Source organism: Drosophila subpulchrella, chromosome 3L, assembly GCF_014743375.2.
Source record: "Drosophila subpulchrella strain 33 F10 #4 breed RU33 chromosome 3L, RU_Dsub_v1.1 Primary Assembly, whole genome shotgun sequence".
Lineage (NCBI taxonomy): Eukaryota > Metazoa > Arthropoda > Insecta > Diptera > Drosophilidae > Drosophila > Drosophila subpulchrella.
This window is the reverse complement of record NC_050612.1, coordinates 8,488,611-8,513,974: the sequence shown is the minus strand read 5'-3', so window position 1 is coordinate 8,513,974 and position 25,364 is coordinate 8,488,611. Positions and strand designations below refer to the sequence as shown.

The 25,364-nt window shown below is 36.9% G+C and overlaps 1 protein-coding gene across 2 annotated transcripts; it reads left to right on the top strand.

Moving 5' to 3' along the window:
* The first annotated feature begins 12,265 nt into the window (after positions 1-12,265).
* LOC119553891 lies at positions 12,266-14,207 on the top strand. 2 transcript variants are annotated; one of them, XM_037864558.1, is made up of 2 exons: positions 12,266-12,787; positions 13,321-14,207. In XM_037864558.1, exons 1-2 carry the CDS (start codon positions 12,407-12,409, stop codon positions 14,008-14,010), a joined length of 1,071 nt encoding a protein of 356 aa, XP_037720486.1. In that variant the 5' UTR covers positions 12,266-12,406; the 3' UTR covers positions 14,011-14,207. The 2 variants fall into 2 exon arrangements, with proteins under 2 accessions (XP_037720486.1, XP_037720485.1); XM_037864557.1 differs by having other exon boundaries at positions 13,318-14,206.
* Positions 14,208-25,364: the final 11,157 nt, after the last annotated feature.

Here is a 25,364-nt window from a genome sequence, read left to right as displayed (position 1 = left end):
TAGGCCCCCAAATCGATTCGATTTAGGGAAGAAACGGTGGCGTTGGACATGGTAGTGGGCATTTATCAAGACCTTAGTCGTTCCTGGTACGAGTTTTTAAAAATTAAGAACTCGGAAACTTTTAATACAGTTCTATTTTGAGATCTAATTTTAGTGGACACATTTTAAATACTTGGCAAGAAGTTATAACATTGAAATACATAATCAATCGAAAATAATAAACAAAAATATACACGCAGACAAAAAGTTAAGTTTAATAACTTTATTTTAAGGAATAATTGACTAAAAATATATCAAAATAGTGCCTTCCCTACATATTTAATGGCTTTTTTCTGGTTGTAGCAATTTAATTAAATAAATTCATAGAAAATTACAATTTTTATTAACTACTCAGCGTATAAAAATAAAAAATTTTAAAAAATGTTCATGTGATCTTAACTTTTTTAAAAATGTTTAAGCAGTGATCCTAACTTACTTTCAAAACATTTTATTGATTGCAATTCTTACATTTCTGAATATTATTAAGATTATTGTTTTATAATAATTAACATAATAATTATTTAAATCACACATCCATTACAAAAGGGTTAATAAGGTACTTAAGTTTGGCTCCTAATCTATAACTACCTCAAACTTACAAATGGTGCAGTGTTGGCCAAAACTCAATGTATCTAATTTTTTCTTCGTTAGTTTAATTATTGACCCCATTGCAAAAATTAGAGATAATGTGATGATTGAAAATGGGAAGTTTGCAAAGGAAATAATAGGGGTGCGACCTTGGACCCAGCTGATTCGGTCGGTCAGAGATACTCCAATTTCGAACCAGATGTTCGATGGGATGGAAAAGGCAAAGGTAAGGGGAAGGGGAAGGTCCACCGCAGGCAATCAATTGGATGTGTGCTCCGTAAATATTTGTTTGTTTTCCTTTGTCGGCAGTGCAGATCACAGCGATAATTACCCAGGCCCATCACCACCATATGTCCAGCTAAGGACCTTTCGCAAACAGTTAAATTACCTTTGGCTCAATTCGATACAGCCATCTGACGACCAAAGCAATGCTTCAATGGTTCCAAAAAAGTTCATTTAATAGTATTAACTTAACACATCTAATTAAAATATTATTAAATGTATTTTCTCATCATTCTTTCAAGGAAATCTAGAAGGATATAATTAATAAAAACCTTTTGTTTTGATGCATTTTGATGCAAAACCATAGGAACACCTGTGTTTGAGGCGTATATGATATGGAAATTATTAGATTACAATTTTTTAATTTTGTTTAAAAGTTTATATTTCTCTTTTCCACATTGTCCAATTTTTGTTTTATTACAATCTTTAAAGTATAAGTGAAAGTAAAATACAAATATGTATAACCTTGGTAATCACAGGCTTTCAAAAAGTGGTTTAAAAAAATTGAGATTTACACAGTAAAAGTTCTTGCGACTTTTAAACGATTTTAAAAATAACGAAGAAATAACTTAATATTTTTTAAATGTGATTATTTAAATAAGCTAATGAAATATTGCAATAAACGTGTCATAAAATTACATATTTTTAATTCATCATCCATTTTATATAAAATGCCAACGCTAATTTTATTATTTTGCCCAAATAGGTTAGGCGTCTGACCGTAGCCTTAGTTTAAGGTAAGTCGACAAATATTTGATTAGTGGGTCTTTGCAGAAAGAATTTGATAGTAAGCGATAAATGGAGGGCTCTTACTATTTATAAATTCAATTTAACCGTCTGTCAAGAGCGGTTGCCAAGTGGAGTTCAAAACGAAAGGAGTCGCAAAAACCGCGTAGCGTGACGCAGGTTCGGTGGCTTGATGCCTGCGAAATATTTATAAGGCCGATGTGTGCCTATGTAATTATGATCTGCACCGCCCAGACTAATTGGAGCAATGCTGTTAATTTTTTAAAGCCGATGTCGGACACGTTCCGCTACGGTCATTGCGACAGAGGTGTTCAAATAAAGACAGCCGAATCTGGCCGATATTTTCGCACTTGTAATGGGCTATACAATATTTGACAGTCAAATATATCAATCTCTGTGGGGCTTGAACTCTGGAGAGGGTGTGTTGAGTGGAACTGCGCTGGGGTAAGTCTCTTGAGCTTCAGCGAAGAGTCGGTTTAGGGCTGTAAGAGAACGAAGTCGGGGTATTTGTGAGTAATAAATGAGCCAAACAAGCTTCGCTCAAGAGAGCGATGGCTAAGAGGGGTTTGTTTCCCATACCATTTGCACTCTCCTCGAGTCGTCTATTTGAGTGGATCTAAAAAAACATTGTAGACTTTAACTTCTGCGTTTCATTTTAAGATTAAGAGAAAATGTACTAAACTTAACAAGCTATATTAATTAGACCTTTTCCAAGACCACCACCTTTAAATTTGTTGAAATTTGGCAATAATATTTGATAAAAGTCATACTCCTTACCATCCCATCAATTGCTACAATTCGAACTACCTTATTTTACTTCGTTTTGTAAGAAGTTTGTTTTTAATAGTTAAAATGGTTACCATTTTGGCAGAAGTTTCATTTTCTTTCATTTTATTTTGTATATTTTATTTCGAGATGATTTTAAGCATTATTTGCAGAACTTTAATTGGACTCATCCTATTTTAAGGAGTTTTAAGTTTATTCAATTTTTTCGTCAGCTATTGGAGATAAGGTATACATATGTGGTATACCAATAGAAAGATATCGAAGCTTAGATTATTAAATATACTTTTAAAGCAAAAGCTGTTACAATTTTTTATAATTCAATCTACTTTTTCAGTTTTATTTTTTAGAGTTGACGAATAAATCTATTTTTTTAAGATAAGATTTAAGTAAATTTGTTTTTATATATAGGTGATTTCCCTGGCCTCTATTATTAAATTTACAATTTATAGAAAAAAGCTAAGAAAAATAAACATGTATTTTAAGCTAAAATATATTTGCCTTATCCTTAAAGTGTAGTTCCACAATTCACCTTGTAAAACGTTCAAAGGCATTGCAAGTACACACCCCAAAGAATATTCCGCCTTTATTGAAATTGTCAAAGCCCAAAAACTGCCGCATAATGTATACAACTCACAACCTTTGAGATTCAAATTCTGGGAGCAAATATCACCCAACCCCTTTTTGGTTGCTAGGAATTTTCTCTAATGACTTAAACGCGGTAACCACTAAAACATTTACAGCGCATACGGTCCTGTTGTTCACTGCTCACCACTAAGGTAGAAACCACTACGCCCCATAACATCCAACCCATTTTCCAGTCCTCTTGCCACTTAAACGTAAGAGTCGCATTTTTGCGCAAATTTTCCCCGAAACCGCAAGTAGGAAACTCATTAAGCGCAAAGCGTTTGGCGGAAAAGTGGGCTGGGAAATGGCTGATCTACTTGTATTGCCGAATTCTTATATCTTGAGGATGTTTTTATACAAGCCTAATATTTAAACACTAAGATATAAGAAAAGGGGGTGAAAAATCCATATGATTAAGTGCAAGAAACCAAATAATAATATTGTCTAAATACGAAAATAGAATGTTCTTTTAAATATAATGTAATCTCCTTGTATATTATAATCTGCTTTCCTTTCTTTCTTAAGACTCTGCTCACGATATTTGTTGTGTGTGTATTCCGCAAATTTGAATCTTTTAAGAGTGCCCACGGTAATATTTGGATTGCGTGAACCTGTGTTTGCTTTTCAGTTGTAAAAGGTTGGCAGGGAAAATGGTTCTCAGACATTGGGATTTGCGGACTACATAGACACGTGTGTTGCCAAATAAATCCGCCATAAGCCCCTTTTTCTTGTTTCTTTATTTTTCAAGCGAGTTGGACTTATCCCTTTTTTAACATTCAACTTCGCATACTTAAATTTCGGTCTGAAACATTTGAATTTCTGCTTTTCCTCAGCACATGTCGCCTAATTCCGCAGTCAGGACATCACTTTGTAGTATCCAACATGCAAATTATGTGCATACATAAATTGACGCATGAAATCCTAAATTTTCAATAGGGCTTTCGCTGTCAGTTTTTTATTACCCCATCATTGCTCATGAAACTCATAAATTATTCTGATACAAAAATGTTTTCATTTAAGAGATGGCATTTTAAGGGGATAATAAGGTTAGTTCGATGCAAAACGTTTATGAAAGCGAGAAACGAGGAATCTCCAGTAGCAATTCAAAAAAAGTTGATTGGTGGTGTATATCATAACTGCATAGAATTATCTAAGCTTAAACAAATTAAAAATACCAAGAAACTATTCATACCATACACACAACTTTTACCAATTCTACTCATCACAGCATAACAATATAACACAATAAGTCCAAAAATTCATCACATTGTTTATTTTGCTTTAGTCAGCTAAAGTTTCTTACACCAAGTTCTAAAATAATGAAAATATAACGAAGAACGTAAATATATATAATTCCCTTCAAGAATGATTCAATTTCTATTTTTTAGTTAGATAAATCGGCAGTACAAAGCTTAACTATGCTTAAAAAGTAAATGAAAGATATGAAACGTAAAATTTGTTTATTAAAAATAAACTACACAATTTATTACACTCATTTCTCTCATCTCCAGACGCTAAGTAAAGATTCGATGTCTGAAGCGAAATTGACATCCAGCTTAAATTACCAACTAGTTTGGCACTGAAAGTCACCGCCGCCCAAGGAGCTTTCCAGCAGCTCTCAAGGACCTGGCCAAGAGCCGGCTGCAGGATGCAGGATGCAGCTCGCAAAGGTCAGCCCAAGGACAAGCACCCAGCGAGATGCACAAAAATCCAGCTTCCTATTAAAATCGATATTTAGTGCCGCACGCAGTGATGCCAAAAACGAGGAGGGGAAAATTGCCAGGAGTAAGAAAACCCGACAGAGAAACCAGCTCCAAAAGGGGGCTCCTAGCTTTTTCTGGACTATTTAATTTAATATTTAATATATATAGTTATTAAATAAGCCCGGGTATAGATTTTTCTCTTCAAAATGTTTACGATACTTCAATAACGCCAGAAAAACTTTGATCAAAGGTGTTTGTTTTCATGGGGAAACTCCTTCTTTTATTATCTGGAACAGAAGCTACTTTCGTATACTTTTTCCGAGTTTTTCAGCGCCTTATTCAGCTTTTCACAGGGACAGCACTGAGCAGAATCCTGCGAATGGGGCGCGGTGAGAGTATTTGCATTAAATTATGCGACGAGCTGCGGAAATGTTTGGCATCAAGTGGAGAAGGACCGGAGGACTGGAGCAGCGAGGGCAGCTGGGGGAAAATCCGAGGAAAAATCCGAGACGAAGATGAAGGCAGTGCTGCGCACCGTTAAGTGCGGCGGAAGCAATTTCCCTCTTCAGCACAGGGAAAACCAAAAAGGGAAATACAAGTAAGCAGCCACGACAGCGCAGAAACAAAACCGAAATGTAATAGAAATCCTTCAAACATCTGCGAACCGCCCACTTCACTTCGCCCTGCGAACACCCCGCAAAAAACATCCATCCAGCATCCTTTGGTCCTGTATTTCAGTATTTGAATGCGCTGGAAAGCACGTGTGTGCGCTCGCATTTGTAATTGTTTCCTTTTTTGCTTTACGAGTTTTTCATGTATCGCACAATGTGTCACCGCCCCAACCCCCAACGCATCCAAGGAATCACTAAAAAAAATCACTCTCCCTTTAAATTAAAAACTCATTATTTATGATTTTCAGCTTGGCAAGTTTTTCTTTGTCAAAAGCTAAAAAAAAGTGTCCTTCAAGAATGTTTTTCACTTTTTAGGAAGTACAATATATATTATATTGATAAACAATTTTTTTGAGTGCAGTACATCTGGCCACAGCCGCCTGCCACTGCACTTTAATCGCCGTCATTAAGGCGGCAGGTTGGGCACAATTTACGTATTCATTCCATTTACCCCACCACTTTCCTGCTTTTGGTATACAGTCCTTAAAATACTTGGGAAACCCATGCACAGTTTATTTTCGGACATGTTTTAAAAATTATACAAAAATGTATAAAAATGCGCCAAAGCTATAGTTGTACCTTTGACATTTAATCTATTCGTTGTTATCATAGGACTTAAAATACGCAGTCTAAGCAATTTTTAAGATTATAAAAAACAAAAAAATAATACTTACCACATGAACAATAATTAAATTATGAATATTTAAGCTGAAAATAAAATTCTACGTATCATATTATGAAAAACCCGAACGTGGTTTTGATCATTGGAATAAGAAGACACAGGCCAAGCTATTTTTGGAACAATATGAAACCGAACATATGAATAATGAATAATCATTAAATTGTAAATATTAAAATGTAAAATAAATTATTAGTTGTCATATTATAATAAAACCGTAAGTGACTTGCTGATAGCCAATAACAGCGTATATAAATAGATTAACAAAAGTTTAGATCTAAACTGGATAAACCACCAAAGTATTTTGTACTTCTGAATTCTAAAATATCTTCTTTCCTTAAAGTTCAAACATAAGTAGTCTAATTTATGTAAGTACTGCCCTTTGTCAGCCAAAAACACGGCGGCTACAAATGCGACCTTCAAGGGTCTCCGGCCAAATAATTATGTTCATTTGTATGGCCAAGCTGTTCGTCATCTCCGGTGGTCATTACACCCTTTCTCGGTTGCCATCGGCAAGTAATACCCGCTCGATGGCCGACATCCCGACATCCCTACATCCCGGCAGCCCACTTTCCGTCCGCTTAGTTCCGGGTGGCATTAAAACAAATCGACATTTTTCGCCGGGAGTGAACTTTATGGGGCCATCGGTGGATATTGTCCCATCGCCTCTCAGGATCTCGGGCACTGCAGCTTTCAAGGGGACTCGCCCAGCGGCGACAGCATTTTTCCTTTCGCTTATTAACATAATGACCAGGGAGATGAAAGGGACATAAGGCCAAATGGCCAAATGGCCAGCGCAGGCAGTCGAGCGGGAACTAGGAAAAGTTGTCAAATAAACCAGAGCCAAGCGAGTGCTGCTCGGGCAATATTTCTACTCATTATGCTAATAAGTTCACGCAAAACCAAGGCTGGAAAAACGAATTGTTTCTGGTGGCAGTGGACAAGAATCTCAGCGAATCCGATGGGGGGGAATTTTTGGTTTTAGAACCCGAAGCTCCATTTTCAGACCAACAGAAGGGGGTAAGGTAAATTTACATTTCTTCAAAATTGATTATGAATTATTAATAATTCCTTTAAGAGTAATACTTCTTCGGGTTCTCGAAACTAGCTGTGAATCTCATAGATACATCTGTCTGTCGAATGTAGCAGCTGATCTTTGGCTCCCGATCTGTGTTCCACATGTTTTCACTTATGGCACAATTATTTCCACATCCCTCTTGGCTGCGGCAGCTGGAAACACATTTGCATTTGATGCTGTTCCGCAGGCTATGTAACTTCTGTTTTATTGCGAAGTCTGCCGGAATGATACATTTTATTAAACATTGTGACTTAAACTAAGTGGCAATGCTTTGGGTCATTAGACATTAATATGCACTACAAAAAACCAGACCATTATATATTCGATTTTTCGTAAATTTTTATTACAATAACATACTAACTATATTGAACATTTCTATATTTTTGAATAATTCAATTGTTTATCATTTATTTCATAAGTATACTAAGAAAAAAAAACTATTTCGTTCTTGAATCAAGTATTTTCGGTGATACTCAATACAAAACCCGAGAACATAATGCAGCTTTCAAGCACGAATTTTCAGGACCATCAATACTACGTTTCAGAACCTTTCGATCTACCATCAAGTATGAATAATTCTAAAATCCAGTCATATTTGTACTAAAAACAAGAACGATTTAATAATAAAATAAGAAAGTTGCAGGCATGATTTGAGGACGAATAATTCTTAAATCACTATACATACATATATTGCAAATTTAAATTGGGTTTCAATAATATGCTAGTAAAATAAATAAATATTGGAAGCTGAAATAATCGAGATATATCTAAATAGTATTAATATTTTAAGTTTACTTATGACTTGCCGCTTACGGGCCTGAGCACTGTGTAATTTATGCGCCTTATATACCGAGCACTTTCAGAATAAACAGTTGGGTATTATTAGATATTTAAGTTCAAAATGTGCTCAATGTAAGAACTTTTTCACTTTCTTAAATCAAGGCTGGTTTTACTTGATTTTAGCACGGTGTTTTCCCTGAGTGTACATATTTCAAGGAAATCGTATTTGCTTCTTGTACATGCTGAGTGTACTCTTTATAATGGGGAACACATTAAAAATGTTTTATTTATTGCCTTCAACTTGATCTCAGCTATTCACTCCCTGCTTTCTCCCTATCGAAACATTTTCGAAAACAACAAGTGTTTGAAGGGGAACTAATCTCCCCTAAGCATAATAAAAGCCTCCCCAAGACCCCAATTTTTAGGTTCCACAGGCAATGTGGTACGCACTTGATTGCATCGTTCTACAAGATCATTGTTCGTACCCCATTTGGAGATATTCATTACAAGAACACCAAAAGTCGATTCACACGAGTATGGAATACACGGTCATACAACAGATACATAAATATATATCTATCAAAATATTTGATTGAAATACTAAGTGATAAATTTCTTCATTGCATGCAATATTTTATTAATTTTAAATATATGTTGGCCTTCTGAAACTTAAAAAAATATAAACAAAAACCTTAAAAGATATTGAGTTCCGCTTCAATTCAAAAAAAAGAGGCCAAAGCTAGCTAAACAAATAGCAAATGAGCAGCAGTCGAAGGTGCTTTTTCTGCAGGCGGGGATTAACTTGCCATGAATTTCAATTAGGCAAAAGGGTTTCGCATAGGCCAGTGGCTGAGGGCCCTGGAAACTCATTACGCAGGCAGACAAACAGCGGATTCTACGGCGTGCTCTACAAGGCAGCCGAGTTTCTTCCCAGTGGAGGGGAATTCGCTTTGCTCTGTGGGACAAAGGGCGGAGGGAACAAACAAGTCCAGCGGTACTATGGTACTATACTTGAAATAATAAACCTCGGCGGATAAAGACATCGGGATCGAGAGGGGAGGGGGGTTGAGGAGCGAAATGGAAAATAGGAGGCCCAACAAAAACAATATCCAAATACTTTAAGCCCAAGAACAACCAAACAGGGCATCCAGTTTTCTAGCCCAACCTTTGCTAAAATCAAAACAAACCAGCGTGGAATGGAGGAACCCAAGCTAAACGTAAACAACGCAACGGACGGGCGCTAAAAAAATAAAAAATAAAAACTTAGTGGAGTGGTTGGGGGTACGGGCGGACCCGAGTGTGTGTAACTCCAGTAGTGGGCCTCGCATAAGAAACAACCTCCGACAACCAGTTTGGCCAGTTTCGGCCTCTTCGCCTGCAGTTTTCAGCTCTGTGCCTTGTTTTTGGCTCGGCACAATAGCCAACAGTCCGCAGATCTGCATCTCCTAGCGAAGTGTCCCATAAAAAGGTTTTTCTGGTCTTTTAGTAGCTGATAGGTAATTAAATTTCATGCTCGGTTAATTTATGTTCATCAAACTTCAATAACCATATGCAATACATTACATATATTTATCTAAAAAAGCATTTCGTAAAAATAAAGATCCGAATGATGATCAGACTTTAATAAATTGTACTAGATTTAAATGAGAAATCCTGTTAATTTCCATAAAACGAAAAATTTAACATTAAATAGATATTTTTTTGTAATACCTATTAAATCTGACAACTTTAATGTGCTGCACATAATTACCATTAAAATAACATTTTGAAAAACTAATTAAAGAGTATGGCTTGTCGATATAAAAGACCTAAAATTGTAATTAAATATAACATCTTTACTTGGGATATATTATTATTGTAAAATATATAAAATGAATTCGTTACTTACATAGGATTTATTACATTAAAATACAAATACAGGTACCATTGAAGCGACAGTATGTTTTTTATGTTCCTATGTTTCATCGGCTTAAAAGTAATTATAGTCTAAAGGTAATCAAGTATCCACAAAAAAGTTCAAGTGTGTGGTGTAATGTATGGAAAACTTTAGATGACTTGCTGGTTAAGTTAAGAATAAGTACGTTAGGGTCACGATTTCTTATTCTGCGTGAGAGAGTTGAAAATTGATTTAAAATGGGAGAGGCCGTAGAAAACCCCCATGAACAAAGGCTGTAGATTATATAAAAGACTCAAAAGCAAAAATATTTAAGACTTTATTAAATCACCATTACATTAATATTGGGAAACTATGGTTACAGACCAATCTTCTAACAGTGATCTGAATTTAGTTCTGTTGTTTTTGTTTAGTAGCTAGGAAAGGAGGCTGCTTAATGTATGTCTAAACCACAAGATAACGCTGTCTAATGCCGATTGAAGTTGGAAATTTTCCATAAACGTTTCACTGGCAAAAACTTATTCGCCTTGCCAACAATTATAACAGCTGACTCAGCAGCTGACTGACGAACCAGACCAGGCCAAAGCCAAAGCCCATCTTCAACCTCAACTTCAACTTGTAGACGGGCTGTCAAAATCATATGGCAAGACCCGAACCCATCTAAATGTCTCTTTATCTGCTGGCACTCGAGTTGGCAATTCGGCTTCTTTAAAGTTAAAAATAAATATATAGTGTATTTTGAATAACAAATGATTTTTTGGTCTTTCCCTCGAATTATAGGACTTGTGATTTTTATAGAACGCATATACGAGAATTTCGATTTTAAATAATTTAAAAATTCATATTTTTTGGGACCTGTTCTTCCATTTATTTTAAATTTCTCCTTTAATTTCAGGTATAATTTTTGAAATATATTTATTTATTATGTGAGTATAGCTACACTTTAATTAAGCCAGCTCTCGTAGGCGGTAAAAGTCGGTTTCTAGGGCCCAAAACTCTGGCCCTGCCCGAAAGCTTTCCCCCTGTGTCATGTCATGTAGAGAGCATAATGGCACCCAAGCTGCGATTGAGGGGCATCGAGTGGGTGGGGGCGGGGTGGCGTAATTACCGGTGAACCCAAGCGAACCGCAGCACCAAAACCCCAGCCCAGGGCTCCAAGTGATCTCCGCCTGACAGCTGACGCTCGAACCCAGAGCGTTGACTGATTTATGAAGACACTTTTGCAAGTCGCCCAACTTGATTTTCATAAACCGTTACGGCACCGAGTTTTTACATGTCTGTCGGACTCATTCGAATGGACGCCGAATATTTAAGTACCCTAACAGGAAATTGACGAAATACAATAAATATACGATTCAAAAATCATCGATGTTTGTCAAATAAATGGAATATCAATTTATTTATATTCTATCATATTCCAAACAATTTTTGTATGACATTTATTTTTTGTACTTGCAAAATCGAGGTCTCAGGACCTATTTTTGATTTAATTTACCATAATGGATTGAGGACGATTCCTTCAAATTATAAAATACCTATCGATATTACCTTTATTGGAAACTATAATTTGATTAAAAGAGTTATCTATGGAGTTTTCAGTTATAAAAGCTTATAAATACTTTTTATGACAGTTTCCCAAGTATTTGAAAACAATGATTTCTTAAAGCATTAACCCACTATCGATGTAACCGTAGAAATATTTTTAATATCTTATTTTAATTTGATTTAAAGGGCTTAATGTGGTGCTTAAGTTTAATGGGCTTAGGGTATCCCAAAGTAACTTCTTTGTTTTTGACGGTTCCCTCGATTTTTGCCTATTGCCGGTATACGAATGCTTGCTGAAGTGTCTCGTACGTTTTGAGCCATGTTTGTTGCCAAGTACCAAAATAGCTGGCTGTCTGTGGGGCTGCCTGTCCCCGGCTTTGTCTTGTCTTGGGTTGTCTTGTCTCCTCGACTTGGCTTGGTCTGGTCGGTCTGCTTGGCTTACTTGGCTCGGTTCAGTTCGGCTAGGTTTGGTTTGGTTTGGTAACCATGATCGCCAGATCTTCCAGCTGCTTTCGAACGAACAGTGATGGCCCAGTTGTCGCTTGTAGTTTGAGCTCTGAGTGCGGGGTTAATCGCCGGCGTAATGGTAATGATCGTGTTTGCCGCTCCGCATCAGCTGATTGCCAATGTCCGATAATGATGAGTAAGCGCTTTCAATCCGCCGGGGTTGCTTTCTTATAGAGAACCCCTTGGGTCTGCGATGGTTAGTAGGAATTAGAGATATATACATTTTGATTGGCTAAAAAATTAAAGTAATTTTATAGTTCTTGTATCTATTTTAAACACTTTAAATTTGTTTGGCTTTGAATATTAGGTTTTTGCCTAAACAGTAATCTACGATATGTCAAGTTAAATACAAATTATTACACATGCACTACACACAAAGTTCAAACAAATTCGGTAGCTGTAGAAAAACCCTATTCGATAGCAATACAATAAAATTAAAAGAGTGATACACACAGAGGAATACATTCTTGACCGGGAACAGAGATGCCGCACTTTGACCTACACAACCATCCATATCGCAGGCGTCTTATCCTGCAGCGGCACCTGAATCTGAGTCATCACCATGCAGGTGACTTCTCGGAGGAGGAGGATCCTCGAGAACGGGGCATCCTGCGGAACACCAGTTGCCGGCGATATCGCGAAATACTTCGCTCCAGCCGCCAGTCGCAGCTTTTCCAAGGACTTGCCATCTTGGCAGCGGTGATTGTAGTCCTTATTCTAGTGCTTTTCCTCGGAGTGAAGATGTCCGACGAGCAGATGGATATTCCCACGCCTCGGGAGGAAGGCCTCTGGATGGGCGCCCTTAGACTGTTGGGCTTGGAGCATGAAGATCAGCTACCAGGAGAATCCTATGGGCAAAGAAAAGTAAGTCACAAAATGTATAATATTAGATGGAACTCTTTAACGAAAGTGTACTAAGAATAATATTTTTAGTTAATAACGTACTTCAATTGGTACATGACTTATTTATATATACTTTTAGTCTCCCTTTGATATTGGTTTTTATTCTTAATCTTTTTTTTTAATCAGTGCTTAAATACCTATTTAATCGGTTTTAATGACCACGTTTAAAGCAGTTCGGTGAGCTTATGATTCTGTTATGTATAACAATAAACGAAACGGGATAGCTATTTATTAACGATATCAGCAACTAAGTTAACAAAAATGATTAATTTTTGTACCAAAGTTAATGAGAATTGTTTTAAATTACTTGGCCTAAAAATAGGAAACTGTTAAGCTACATTTAAAAGGAATTCGAGTTGGATTTTAAAAATTTAGCGTCATTTGCGATTTTTACTTTGTTATAAATTTGATCAATTTCTTAAGAAAACATTTTTCAAATATAATAAATTTGCTAGTTCTTAAGCCTACATAATAATACATTTAACCCAAAGCAGGATGGATTCTGCAGTCCGGGCTCCCTGGACTTGCGGCGGATATTCCGGCGCATGGGCAGGGTGGTTCTCAACCAGGAGCAGGCGTTGGCCCGCATGGAGAGGGCGCTGGGCGGTACGGGGCGGTTCAGATCGGTGGCTCTTCTCGGACCGCCGGGAGTGGGAAAATCGCTGGCGGCAAATACCCTCCGACAGTTCTTTCCCTGGCCGGAAAATGCTCATTCGTACCTATGGAGCACCCAAGTGCCGGATGAGGCCAGTAAGTTCCGCCTGGTGAGGCAGTTCGCCGAAGGGCTGTCCGACTGCGGGGTGAACCTGCTGATCATCGACAACCTGGCGACCTGCGATCACGGCCTGGTGCCCATCTACAATCGACTGATACTGGACCGCGAGGGGGATCCCAACCGGAATCAAACCGTCCTGGTCATCTACATTTTCAACCTGGAAACTGATATGTACTGGGAGCAGTTCGAGTTGCTGCAGGAACTTCCGGCGGAGACCACCATCATTAACTTTCGCTTCTTCAACCAGGACGATCTGATGGATTGCCTGGCCAGTGAGTTGAAGAGGGAGCAGCGGATCCTCAGCAGGGAGAAGGAGTCCCTGGTACTCGGGGAGGCCATGGAGAAGATCCAAACCTCTGGATGCAAGAGCCTGCGACTGCTGGTGCTGAAAAATGGAGTCAGACCATAATATTTCTAGAGTGTGTGCACCTGTGACCCCTCATCACAAACTTTCTCCTTTGGCAACGTTTCAAAAATGTGTTTTTTGTTTATTTCTAGTAACTGTTACAGATTTTATGACCGTACAGTTGATGTGAACGATGAATTTGTAAAATATATATTTGGCATTGACCTTAAGTAAAGGAACAAATTAAAATATCATGGATTATATGATTAAAATGTTTTGATCAGTTGTAATTAGCATTTTAGTTTGTAAAGTTTTCTTTTAAGAATCCAATCAATATCTCTTCAGACATCTGTTATAATCGTGAATCTTTTTTTGTAGAACTGCCTGCAGTTTTAAATTATGTGTCTCTCTGAATTGCAATGCAGATAATTATTTTAGCGTGAGACACAAGATGCATAAATAAAAGTACTGCACCCATTTATCAAAACAAAACTAGGAGAAAAAATGAAAAGCAAACAAGCACCAAATTGCATTGCTGTAAAGCATGTTTTGTGTTTGCTTTTTTATAGCATTTTTAAACAATTTTTTCAGTTTGGCGAGCAAAACTTCTAGGCCGTCGAACGATGTCGCTGCCTTCAAATTACTAGGTGAGTCCATATATTTTAGGAATTAAGTTGGCTTATCATGAAGAATAGTTTGGAATTAAATGTAACAAATAAGCCCATGTAAGAATTAAAAAATAACACTATAAAGTTATCTTTTTAAAAAGCTTTTATATAAGTTAAAAACAGGTTTACCTTTCTTACCATATTTAAATATATATTTTTTCTTCAATTCTGGTCTTAGGTGATCACCTAGTCGCCTATTCCGTAGAGACCACTTTTAATGCAATGCAAAACGCACACGTTTTCGGCGCAGTGCGTTTCGCCTTTGCATCCGAAAGATACTTCGATGCGAGTGCCAAAGTGTGAGTGCGGTAGCAAGAGCCAACAACCGCATCGAGGCCATGGTGCACTGAAACAAAAAATATGGCCATTTGTTAAAAATAAAATAAATTTTATATATATATATAAGATTAATATCTATATATTCGCCTTTTTTATAACCATTATTTACTTAATTTAATTAATTACGATGTGCTATTCCTATCAAATATATTTGTTCACTTTGATGGCAACGAACATTGAAAACTTAACTTATCTTTAAGAATCAGTGGTTCATTGATACCCAATATTTTGTCTAAGTGCAGGGCAACGCTAAACGAAACGCAGCCAGCGGCTTTTGTAGTTCATGAACGGCCAGCGAACTCGGCGTTCGGCGTTATAATCAAATAAGATTCGACTGCTCAACAGTTCGTGGCAGTTCGACGGAGGAAAATGGCTGGTGAGGGGGTAGGAAAACCAGGTGGAGGGGGTTGCATTCGATACTTTTTGTTTTTCTTTTTGCTGTAGACACTGCATTCGCCTGGTCACGTAAGCAGCCATTTCCACGGAGTGGTTTTAGTTTTCGTTGCAGTTATATAATCCCCCGATTGATTTAGTTTTTGGCTATGCGGAAGATAGGAGTCTTAGCTGCTACTTGGAAAACTGCGAAGGACAATGTCAAGAGTTGACTTCCCAGTGGAAAATATAAGCTCAAACAGTTTAAAATGAATGATATGGGAAAAATAATGCGGGGTTTGGGCCACCTTTTCTTTTTTAGTTAGATATATCATGTAATACGCATAATAGCACTTAAAAACTTTTTTTATTAGGTCCAATATCTAAAAAAAATTGACTTAACGTGAAATACAATTGTATATATTTAATAAGCTGTTTTCAATTAACAGGTTTCATTTTGCTTTGTTCCCCATTTTTTAACTACAGCTTTCGTGTTCCCTTTATGTTATAAAGTTTGCCATTATTAGTTTAGTTTTTCCATTAGTTTCAGTTTCAAAATAAGTTTTAATTGGTGGCAAAAGTGAGGCAGTCAGGGTAAATGAATCGATTGAGCATTGGCACTACGAATACTGTTGATCGATTGTTCTAGTAAAGTGCAACCCAATATGGCAGCGTTGGCCACAAAAAACTAGACATGCGAAAGCGCTCGAAGTGCTGCAAATGAATCGCAACTCAAATAAATTAAAGAAATGCAACAAGCCGCCATCGTTAGCCTTCGACTGTGAGTTTGAGTTTGAGTTGGCTTCGATTGCAGCCAAGTTGCATGAGGAGACAAAATAAATTAAAGAAAAGCCGACGACGGGGACAGAGCCGTCGACTAAGATTGCGATTGGGTCTATTGAAGTGCAGTCAAAAAAATGTAGAGCCATTTTCAACACACACTTCTTAAAAGAAAATATCAATTAATTTAAGACTCGGCTTACATTAACAGCCACACAAACATATTTCTTGTTGCCATATTTAAGTTGTAGTAAAAAAATCTAGAAAACTGCAGATAGAGTATCAAATAATTTCATTATTGGTTATATATAATAAGGGTTATATATTTTTTTTGGCCTCAATAACCTGCAAAAATTCTATATTATAACTTGTCTTACAATTTTATGTGAAATCGCTGTTTTAAATTCGATTTTCAGAAATCCCTGATTGATTACAAATTTTTAAAAAAACCAAAAGCAGATTATGCTTATACTTAATTATGATTTTATGAAAACAATTTTTAATCAATTAAATGATCGTACTTTTAAGTTATTATTACATAACTTCATTTATAATAAGTATTTAAACCCACAATTAGATTTAAATATGTTATTATGCGAGAACTATTAGTCATTGTAACTTATATGCTTCATTCTTTTGAGTAAAAATACTTATTGGTCTGGCAATACTTAGTAGTTTCAAAATTTGTATGCAAGTTTTTTTCCCAGTGTGGAATAGACACACTGGCCAACAGGACTTCGACGGCGACAACGTGAAACGCCAATCGCCAATTGCACAGCAAATACAACTGACCTGGTCGGTCGAGACTGGACCGGGCCAAAAAGCAGACAGGTAAGTGGAGATTCAGCGTGGATGGGCTCTAATCAGCAGGCGGCTGAGAAAAGTTCTCGACTGGGCTGGGAAAAATCAGAGAAGGGAAAGCTGCGACTCTCCGCATCCGTATCCATGAGATACTCGGGCTATTTAGTCGCACAAAATGTTTCTAATCTGTGCCGCCGTTGACGCTGCCGATAAATACATCCCGTGCTGTTGCTGTTCGCATTCCCATTTGTACAGAGAAAAAAACTTGGCATTATTGGTGCCCTTTTATTGCAAATAAATATTTTATTTAATAATTTTGTTTAAATGAATCTTTTTAAAAATAAAAAAAAACTAACTAAAATTGATTATATTTATAATCAACTTCAAAAAAGATGATAATTTATGTTGGCTGAGAAAATGTAACTTGATAGGAGTTTCTCCCAGTGCAGTCCCATTCCCAGTTCCATTTCCATTGCTATTCCCATTCTCATCACATCGCAGTACCGTCTTCGTCTCCGTTCGTGTTGGCTAGATTAAATTTCAATTAACACTGTAGATACTCGTACGCGTACACGCACAAATGTGGCAGCCAGCAGCCGGAGTATCAGTTTTTCAATTAGATTTCGCATTAATTAAACGAACACACCGAAGCAGAAGACGCTCGTTCGGTTTGAGCCAGAATTACGCTGGCAAAGTGATGGTATGAGGCGGCAAAGCATCTGGAATCTAAATTAGTAACATGATTTTTTTACGCTGTTCCCGGCCTTTGAAAACAATAAAAGTCTTGTCAATAATTCGTTTTTTTCATTACGGTTGTTTTTCAATTTTACGCTTGAGCGCATTAGCTTTAAAAACAAAAACCAGTTGTAAGACAGACCTACACAATTTAATAAAATTTGAAAGATACATTTTCTTTAGTAATTTTAGTTCCTAATCCAGTAACTAAATATCTAAAGCAAAATGGGGGTCTTATGTTAAGCCAAAGCTTTCATGTTATGTTTACTTAAACGTCAAAAGAGTTGACAACCTTGATGATTACATATATTGGTTGCACGCACATAAAGCATAAATTAGGCCCGTAGTATACATATCAATTACTACAGTGCTGCTCTATTGTAAAGGTCAAAACAAGTTTAACTTATGTGTTATGAAAAGAACAGGGTTCAAAAACCTTCATCCATTGTTGTATGACCAAAAAAAGTAGCTTTTCATAGATTTAGAAAATGTTTGGAAATAATTTTCTGTAAAAAAAAACATTTATCTTTATCCCGGTAAGTAATGTTGTGTTTTATTTAAAACAAGAGTATGATAAAACAGAAATCACCATTGGAATACTTATAGCAAGGAGCAGCACTGTGAATTGGTAGGTTATAAAGTTCCGGAACGAAAAGGTGGGTGGAACATGACGGACAGTCCGTGGGGAAAAATCATTAAATTAACATGACAAATGACAAAGGGCTGATAAGACATCCCTGCCTGCATGCACGCCACCCACTCTTTTATTTCCTCGGACGGTGGGTGCAGTTTCGCTGAATGGCAGTCAACACAATAATAAATCCGTAAATATAATGGCCAAGGATACTTCGGTAATTGGGCGAGCTTATGCTTAACGGCGCTTTAATTTATGCCGGAGTGCCCGGTCCGGGCCAAAACGAACCGAACGCCCAATGGCCACACAGCGCCGGACCTTCCGCCGGCCATTAACATTAACCACTCGCCAAGTACACGGCTCTAGCCATAAAATGTCGCGGTCGCCGTCACTTGTTTACGATTATGACTGCGTTCTATATAGACCATATATACACACACTCGGGTGTGCAGGGGAGGGGGCTATGCTACGTGTATGCGCTAAATTTTAACGGGTATGTGTATAAAAATACCGGCTTGGTCACCCACTCACCACTCCACTGTGGGCCAAATAGGTATCTCTAACGCACCATTATGTGCGAAGAAAACAAATTTTAAAAATTAACAACTTAATAATACTAATATAATACGAACATAACAACAAGTAATCCACTATCAAAATGCTAAGTACTATAAGTTTTTCTAAAATTCTTATGCTTATTAAGTATAATATTAATATTTAGGGTCTGAATATTATTTAAAATGTGGTGGGATGAGAAATTATTATTGCCCTATGTAAGATATAATTAATAATATTATATTCACGATCTGTATAGCATTTAAAATTTTGTGAAATAATAAATTACAATAAAATATTATTATTAGACTATGTAAGATAAGAGTAATAAAGAAATTTTTTAGATATAATTACCATTTCAAATGTTGTGAAATAATAAATTAAAATGTGAAATTATTATCCTACGTAAGTATAGTTAATAATACAATATTAAAGATAAAACTACCATTTAAAATGTTGTAAAATAATAAATTAAAATGAGATATTATTATTACCCTATATAAGATAAGATAAATGTGGAGTAACAATTAAAATGAGATATTATTATTACCCCATGTAAGATATGAGTCTGTCAATCCTTAACAGCTTATATCATTTTAAGATCACACTAGACCCCAACACCCACTGTCACTCCTTGGGGAAGAGCTGGCGGTGCCAATGGCGAAGCGGAAACGGAAGTTGGAACACATTTTGTTGTTTTGGTGCTTGGTGGGCACTCGTCTTTTTATTACAATATTTGCCGGCGTAGTTGTCGTTGCGCTTTTTATGAATGCTTTGCATATCGTAAAATTAAATGAACGAAAAATGTTTACGTATTTTCGGACTCTTTTATTACACTGGTTTTGGGGAATGTCGTGGGGCTGCACATTCTATTATCGCATTCCGGGCTCAGCTCGCTAATTTGAATATGGCGATAAGCAGGGTAACAAGCCCGGCGGAATGGAATCTAGCATCGCCGGACCTGTCCGCATTGGAATCAATTAAAAGTCACCATCCCAGGGGTAAACCCATTAATCCATGCGACCGTGCTGTCGCCAGTCAAACATCCTCGAGGTCCCACTTCACCTGGGCGTTGTTCACTCTGAGTGGCAGCAATTAACCAAGAGTCGATTGCTTTATTACCTTGGATCCAAACATCGTGCATCCCTCTCAGTGGTGAAAAGGTCCAGCTGGATTTTCACAAAATGATTTGCAAAGTACATGAATAATTCCAAATAAGAAGGTTAAGCAGGGTAAAGAATCTGAAGATAATTTTATTAACTTAAAAATACAAAATTCATACATTGGAAGGAAGAAAATCCTTGGAAAAAGGCAGCTAATAAATACAAAAATGTGTATTTATTAATAAGTGTTTATTGTTATTTTATAAATATTGTATACAGTATATCTTCCCATCACTAATCTTTTCAGAGTGAGCGGTAGATACTTTGTTAGTGCGCTTAGTAGTTCGTGTTCATACATAAATTATGTTAATACCATCAAACGAGAGTAACTAGCCATAAAAACACAAAATAAAGCCCTGCACAGCAAGCAGTTAGTGGACACCAGGCATCAGGTGAGGTAAGATGATGGACAAAAGGGCTAACAGGAGGATGCCCAGCAGGAGGACGGGCTGAATGGGCAAACGCATCGCTTTATGGGGTCGTTAAAAGGTCCAGGGACATAAAACCCATGAAGGAAATTAAGTTCTGCGAGGCGGACAAAGTGAATTCCTGATCGGCACTTCAAGCTGAGACCGTTCCAGGCCTTTGTGCCCCAAAGTATTCTTCCCAGTCCACCTTTAAACCAAAAAATCAAGACCTTTCATAAAACAAATAAACCCTTAAGAGCTAACAACAGAATATATATACAAATCAAAGCATTTTTGTAATTTAAAGGACAAAATAAAAAACAAATTCTACATTTTCCTCTGTGTATTGTATTTCCTTCAATTGCAAATTAGCCACTTTTCGGAAAAAGGTTCATGATTGATAACCTTGTTAGGAAAAGGCGTATTAAAGCCTGAAAAATAGTACTTTAATGCATTTAAATGGCTTTCCTTTCAGGACACTCACTCTCCTCAACTTTTTTGTTGTGATTTTTCTTTTGCTCAACTCTTCGGCGGTACCTTCATCAATCATTTCTCGCGAAAGCAAACACTGTCCTGGGTTCTGGGTCCTGGGTCCTGTGTCCTGTGCCCTGAGTTCTGTATCCTGAGTCCCGGTTCCGTTTGGGTTCGGGTCGCGCCTGCAGTGGATTAGGCAACGAATACGACATCGGCGACAGTCGACGTCATCCTATCCCTTCCGGGTTAACAAATGAATTTCGCGCGTTGGCCCCTTGCGACTTGAAAGGATTTCAACGCACTGAAACTCGAACGGATTGACAAAAATACAAAATAAAAGTAGATGGGAAAATCGAAAAAAAAGAGATCCGATTATAATGTACCCTGGAACGTTAAATCTAAGGAAGTATTTTTTACTATCATACCAAAGCTAACTTAAAATTCAAAAACAATTTCTTAATCCCATCTACAATGTTTTTTCATAATTTTCCTATCGTAAGAGTCTTTCCAAAACTGACATATCTCTAGCCCAAAGTACAAATATCAAAGTGTTAATAAGAGATATCAACTTAGCTTTTTTTCCTAACATTTTAAAAGCTTTTTTCCATTTCAGTATGGCCTTGCTCAATACAAACATGGGGTATTAAAAGGAAAAATAAGGAAAAATAAAAAGAACTGCGAGCAAAGGGATAACCAATGACTTTTACCCCACGTGTGCTGCGCCCTCACTCAAGTTCATTTTAGTCGGCGAACTGTGAAAAAGCAACCAAGCACGAAAATAATAACAAATTCCTGCACAAAGCTGAGTGAACTGAAGAAAAGTGAAATGTTTTTTTATGTAATGAGCGTAATAATCAGAGAAACATGCGAAAGGATCTCCCACGATTTTGTTGATTGATTCCAGCACAAGTGCGAAAACCTTATTAAACCTGAACACCCCAAAAGGGTTTTCCCTTCTATCATTTTCTTCGCTTAGCCCTCTGCAAAATCAAGGCGGGTTAGCCAAGACAATAAAAATGAGGGGTAAAAGCACCGATGACTGGGTCTCAAGCCTTGTTATCAGGAGGGAGATTCTAGGCCATGATGGATGAGGAATGCAAACAGATTTGGTTCCGAAACCATTTTGAGGGTGTGTACTGAAAGTATTTATTTTACAAAATGGCTCAAAATGTGTTGAATCCAAGTTAAATCGTTTGAGTAACAATGAAGCTGCGTCTAGTTTAAAGAGTTTTCAGTTTCGTGTTAATAATGCGCACTGCGTTATATATGGAAAGGTTAATCCTACAATGCCACCGAACCACTCTTGTGCTGCTGCGCCACCGATAAATAAGAATAATGTGCGGAATCCAGCAAGGAAGCCTCCATAATGACCATGAAAGAACAGTTTATGGTTAAATAAAGGCGCACAGCGGCAAAACTCCATTTTCTAGACACAGTGTCGGGCGTAACTGTAACGCCCGCCTCTGCCTTTGCCAAAGTGTAGATGTATGTGAGCCAGCCCTCAGCGGGAGACCCGTCGGTTATGCAAAGTAATGCAAAATTGCCACGGCGGCCAGCGTCAGCAGCGATTCAAATGCAAGTGGTCCACTTACACACACCACACGCACAGTGGTGAGAAAGCTATTGAACCTTTGTCAAATTTTTTAAAAACTTGAAATAGTTATTCACTAAACTTTTTTTAAACTAAATTGAGAACAGCAAACCATAAATTACTTTGAACTGATAAGTAGGTAATTACTGTGGAAGGCAGTCTACGTAGTGACGAAGCGCACGAAGAAATTAAGATCTACTGTGATAGTCCGATCGTTACGAGTGATAAATCAATCGTACAGGCACTCTGCAGTTCACTATGTCTGCACAGAGAAAATTCTGACGTTCTCATCTAAGTTGAAAATGTTCTTAAAAATAGAACGAAATTTTTAAGTTAAAAATTAATTTATTTTGCTCGAATCAAGTTGAATTTGCGGTATTTCAGTACATTGTATGTACAAATAAACTATTAGTTCAGTCCTTAGTGTATACTTATCAACAAGTTGTTAAAAAAACCCAATTTAAATTTTCTCTTCTCAACATTTCGTTCTTATATTGATACCAAAATGTACTTACACGGTTTTTAAGAACGATTGTTCTCAATTCAAGAGCAATGTTCTCAAATCAAGAACAATGTTCTCAATTCAAGAACAATGTTATTAGATAGTTTTCTCTGTGTGTATAATTTTGTTGAAGCGTGTCGAACGAGAAAAGTTTAAAAAGTATAATTATTTAGTAGATCGTTTAATACATTTTCGTCACAAATATTGATATCAGAACTTTTGATTGATGAAGGTGCGCTCGTCACTAGATTTTAACCTCATTAAGAGGTGTTTTTGTTTGATAAAATAAATGCTATATATAAATCTATCACTAAAATAATCTTTGACCACTGTGCAGGGTTGTTGTTTTTCCAGCTGTGCGCTCGGCTAAAATGCACGGGTATGTGTGTGGCGTTTTTTTTTTTATTGGCCAAGCTTGATAACGCATATTTTTGGCTTATTTTGCAGCTTACTGCTGCGGCAGCAATTTTGCCCAACTGGATGTGTGTGTTCGTTTCCTGGGATAACCACAGGCGAAAGGGAGTGACGGAATGTCCCTATTATATCTTAAAAGCAAAAACATAGCTACAACAAAAAGAAAATTAAATTAGCTTATTTTAAAATCAGTTTTTTGTAATATATATGTTAAGCTATATTATAATGCAATTGATAAACCACTAAAATAAGAAAGTAAATTAATTTTTTTAATAAAAATAGTTGAATTATTTCAAGAACTATGTAATACCACAGGGTATTTGAAATTCGATATGTCGCGGCAGTGGACTCTTCACACAATCATTTTTTGTCGCTGCGGTTTGCCCTTCGCTGCCCGTCTGCCGATAATCACGCTATTGCCCCATCAGCCGGAAATGGGCGCGCCGCCATCTTGTGTCTGCGCCATGGACGGGCGAGTGTGTGTGTGTGTGTAGGGGGTCGGAGTGTGTGTGAGCCCCACGAAATATGCGTGCAAGTGGCATAAAGTGGCAGCCATCTTTTGGGTCTTTGCCGTGCGGACGGGTCTGCCAATCTGCTGCCAAAGAGCACAGCGTATATTGGATTTGCCAATCATAAACTGAAGCCAACTGCATAATCTATGCACCATTGCAGTCAAACACAGACAGCGGAAAATGGATGGGGGCGTATGGAAATGGGATCGAACAATTTCCAAAACTCTTTGGGCACCAAAAAATCATGCACACGCATTTCCATCAACATCGGAAACCTTTATTGGAATCGATTAATGCCGCAAATATTTGTATGTCGTTCTTGACTTTAAAATATAACCACAAAATTAACTTAAAAATAATTTCAGTGTTATTTTTTTAAGTTGTAAGCTCGTTTTACATAGGATTTTAATGTTGATAATGATTTCCATTCAAAATGCATTAGCATTTTTTCAAAATAGGAAAATTATAAAGGAAATCCGGATGTATAGGCAGTCCATCGGTTATATTAAATTCAAAAAATAAAACGCAATTGCATTCTAGCATATCTCCGTTCCATTTATCCGCTTTCATTTCTCCGCCCCTATTTCAGTTTCGTTATGTCTGTAGCTCGAAATAATAACAATAACTATCCTTTATATCTGCTTAACAGCCAATGCAGTTAAAAAAGCAAATGTTTTTCTCAATTGCCACTGCCATTGTCATGACTGTTATTATATTTGCAGCTTTTGTTGCTGATTTTGTTGCCAGTGACTCTGCTGTATAGCTGGTTATGTCTAGTTCCCTAATAATATAATTATTAAAGCAACTTTGAATTAAATGCATATAAAAGATACATTTTTTTAAATACATATTATTTAATACTAAACGTCACGTGTTTAGTGAAAAACGTTTCAAATTCTTATACCTCATTTCTTAAGAATTAAAAAACAATGTTATCATAAAAATACCCTCTTCAGAATAATCCGAAAAGGTTATAAGACCAAGGATAACTCGTAACTAATTTGTAAGAATACCAAAAAAAAAGAGTATCTTTAAGTACGACTTTAAATTCCATCGTTTCTTTTGGTTTTGCCAACGTCGTTGCCTTGCCAAAAACAATTCCCACTGAAATTTTACAGCCGAAATAATTTTTAATTTACATAAATGCCGGTCGCTATTCACGATGTGAGTGTGTGCTGTTGGTTTGCTCTTTGGCTTTTGCCGGTTGCATTCAACATACAGAAACGAATCTTCCGGATACGTCTCCGGCTCGATTTTCCCCACTCTCACACCAAGGCTGTGGGTGAAACACTCAAAAAAAAGCACAATTTTTCTGCAAGAAACCATTTTTAAAAGTAATAAACTGTAGTCGGTTCTTTCAATGTAATGTTAAGGTTTTAGGAGATGACAAATTTGTTTTCTCAATGTGATGCTAATTTTAGGATCGACAAATCTTAACAGGGTCTGTTATCATAGGGTTCATCAGGATAT

Coding starts and splice junctions, on each gene's coding strand:
- LOC119553891 (XM_037864557.1), top strand. CDS start 12,407: ATGCCGCACTTTGACCTACACAACCATCCATATCGCAGGCGTCTTATC. Junction 12,788..13,317: donor AATCCTATGGGCAAAGAAAA/GTAAGTCACAAA, acceptor TTTAACCCAAAG/CAGGATGGATTCTGCAGTCC.